Source organism: Coptis chinensis, chromosome 4 (genome assembly GCF_015680905.1).
Source record: "Coptis chinensis isolate HL-2020 chromosome 4, ASM1568090v1, whole genome shotgun sequence".
Taxonomy (NCBI): Eukaryota; Viridiplantae; Streptophyta; class Magnoliopsida; order Ranunculales; family Ranunculaceae; genus Coptis; species Coptis chinensis.
In genome coordinates, this window is record NC_141459.1 from 67,530,724 (window position 1) to 67,534,235 (window position 3,512).

At 38.2% G+C, this 3,512-nt stretch overlaps 1 protein-coding gene across 1 annotated transcript; it reads right to left on the reverse strand.

The window, feature by feature from the left end:
- Nucleotides 1-972: 972 nt before the first annotated feature.
- LOC147504503 (uncharacterized) lies at nucleotides 973-1,845 on the reverse strand. Its single transcript, XM_086605244.1, has one exon. The coding sequence runs from the start codon at nucleotides 1,843-1,845 to the stop codon at nucleotides 973-975; it is 873 nt and encodes a 290-aa protein (XP_086461370.1).
- Between the last annotated feature and the right edge of the window lie 1,667 nt (nucleotides 1,846-3,512).

Sequence of the window (3,512 nt, forward strand, 5' to 3'; positions counted from 1 at the left end):
GGCACTATATATGCAGGAATTCTCTTAACATTTAGGATGATCCGTTTACGAATATGTTATATAGTGGCTTGACTTAGCTTACATAGTGTCTTGAATAGCCTATTTAGTGTCATGTCCACGACCATGTTAATAAGCATTAATGAACGTAGTTCAAGGCACTATATAAGTTGTTCAAGACTACATGTCCGTTAACAGATAATCCGTTTAAGAGAAGGCCTGATATATATGATGTTCGTTTGCATTATAAGTTGTGCAAACATGTAAGTTTAATACATAAATCAGTTCTAGCAAGGATAACTCAGTGTAACCATTTTCGGCCCCGAACCATTTATAAGTACCAAAATCCAACTCTTGCAACTACCAAAATAAATACTGGCCTAAATAAATAAGAGATAAAAAGGGGGCACCCGTTATTCCCACAAATTCCATCTGTTATTTGCGCGAAATTCACATAAAAAATTGCTATAAATGATACTTTGAATTCAAGATCATCATTTATAGTAAGAAGCCGATAATTTTGCCGTTTTAGTCACCTCATTTACAACCTCAATAAGAAATGTCTCAACAATACTAACCACACAACAATTGAGCAACTGCACAAGTTAGAATCATTAAAATTGCAATAGTATTCCCCAAATCGTCTGCCAAGTTACTTTTTACATGCACCTAATATAGGATACTTGGAAGACTATTTAATATTGGTAATAGCTTATATAGTGCTATATACACCTTATATAGTATCTTCAAGAGAAACTATAAATAGTTGAAGCCATATCAGATAATTGCAAAATTAAAGATAAAGCAGTTGGAGCCATAACCAATTACATGTTCAAAAGTACCCACAAAATCCCATTCTTACAACAACCAAAATATTAATAACAAACAGTTGGAATTCCAAAAGGGAAGAAGGGCAAAAAATGTCAACTGCTTTATCTTGTGTCCTAAATGGCGACAAAGTCAGAATTGTTACTATCATAGCTTGCGACGTTTGTCAACTGCTTCAGGGTTCGTAGGATGGTGCTCGACCCCCTTGTCATCGATGAAGTTTTTGCATGTACGTCTATTGTGCCCTTCCATGTTGCACAAAGTGCAACATCTTTTACACTTTAGACCCTTATGCTCTCCTCTTATCTTCATTCTCTTCATAGAAATCCAACCAGGTTTGTGCTCCAAGGGAGGGGGCAGGACGCGTTCTTCCTCCTCATCAATGTCCCACTGCTCTTTACTCGGAATGCCAACCGACACCTCACGATAACACTGTTGCCAGTTTGCAATACTGTAGTATAAATCGATATATGCTATATGACAAGCTTGGAATCTCACACTTATGGTTTTGCATGCATGCGCACACGGGATTCCCATATGTTGGAAATACCCACACGAGCAGACCCTATTTTCAAAATTGACACGAAATATTCGACAACGGTCGGCCTTGATTAGATACTCCCCAGTCCCAGTCTTTGAGTGTGTGAATTCCAATGCCTTGGTGATGTTGTCTCGCACCAAACCAGTAGCCCAGTCATCTGCCAATTTTCTATACTTGAAGTAGTGCGCACTGAGATTCTCCCTAATTGCTTCCACTAAACAAACAACTGGAAGAGCTCTATCATCCTTAATCATGTTGTTCCAGCACTCAACATGGTTAGTGTAGGCAATGCCATATCTCTTTACTATGGAGGCGTGACATGGCCACTTATCCAGCGGAATCTCCATAAGCTTATCGTAGACACTGGAGTTCATTTTCTTTATATCTCTCATCACAACATGGAAAAACCACTCTTGAGTTGTCTTAGTTGTTGTCTTAATCTTCCTGATAAACGCAAGTGACGGAGTCAAACCTGACATGTTCTTACAATTATGTTTCATGCAGAAGACATGTTTTGCCCGTGGAAACACCTCAGGGACTTTGACTACCAGACTGGGATGCTGGTCAAATATGATAACTAATAGAGTCTCATACCCAACCACTTGGTCTCCTAGGCAACGCAAAAACCAATCTTAGTTCTCGTTGTCTTCACCGCTAACCAATCAAAAAGCAACAAGGAAAACATGATTATCACCGTCAACAACAATGGCTGAAATCAGACATCCTCTTGATCTCCCCCTCAAATGTGTGCTGTCTATTTCTATGTGTGGCCTACATGTGTCATATAAGCTCCTCAAATTAATCTATAGGTCCAGAAGTAACACTTGAAGCAATCTGTGTTTCCCACTCTTTGCAGCTCTATAAAGCTGAAGCGATCAACTTTCCTCAATTCTTTACTATAGATGTTGAGTAGTTGATAGGACTGGCCAAAACTACATTGAATATGTAGAAGTTACAATTATACTTAATACAACTTCTTCCTATGGGAATACAATAACGTATCTGAATATAGTGCTGAGCTGAATCACAGTTTATTAGGTCTATTAGGTGTACAACTTATGTAGTGTCTTTCATAGCTTATATGTTGTCTCTCACAGCGTATATAGTATCGTGCACAACTTGTATAGTGTCGTGCACAACTTTATAAGTTACATTTCTAAGCTATCTTTCACATCATATATATAGTGTGTATCACAACTTATATAGCGTCTTGAACAACTTGTATCGTGTTTGGAACAACTTTATAAGTTACATATCTAAGCTTTCTTTCAATTCTTATATAGTGTCTTTCACAACTTATCTAGTGTCTTGCAATTCTTACAATATCTTCCTATGAAAATATAATGACATATCTTAATACAGTGTTCAACTGAATCAAAGTCTATTAGGTCTACAATGTATATAGTGTCTTTCACATCGTATACAGTGTCTTAAATCTGCCTATATGACACTATATAAGCTGGCTGTTTACCAGAGAGCCTGAAGAGGAATTTCAAATAGGAACATAAGTTGACCGTCTTACAATGCACGCACCTCTTCGAGAGCCTTTTCCCTTCCCTGCCACGTAGTTCTGTAACTGATATCTATCGAAGTCCACCTTTTAACCATTACTCTCATGTGCATTGCCTTATATGTTCTATCATTCTGCAAAAGGTCTTTACATGACATGGTGACATAATTGCTTGACACCTCACAGTTAAACTCACTAGCCCTTTGGCAACCACATGTGTGAAAGTTATATAAGGTTCTTACACCCCATATATATGAACCTTTCATGCTACAGTACACGTGAAACAGGCATGTGGAAGTCAAACTATTCATTTCAACCCCTTTACATCCAAACTGCACCCTATTCCAGTCCGTTTTCAATCTTAATAGTTCAATGTTATGTTTAATTGCAAAAGTCTTCATGTGAAAAATAAACAAACTCCTTTCAGGAAACTCCATACCTACAATCAGTAAATTTGGATTTTGAGCTACCCACACAGTAGGAGGTGCATCTTCTATGTGACCTTCGTCGACCCCAACCTTCTTGTAGCGTTGGGATTTCTCTCTTCTTTCCTTCAAGCGGTCAACTCGTTCACTACTGCACCGATTCTCTTCTGTCAGCTGTGCTCCTTCTCCATCACCCATACCCTTTCCAAAT

Coding starts and splice junctions, on each gene's coding strand:
- LOC147504503 (XM_086605244.1), bottom strand. CDS start 1,845: ATGTCAGGTTTGACTCCGTCACTTGCGTTTATCAGGAAGATTAAGACA.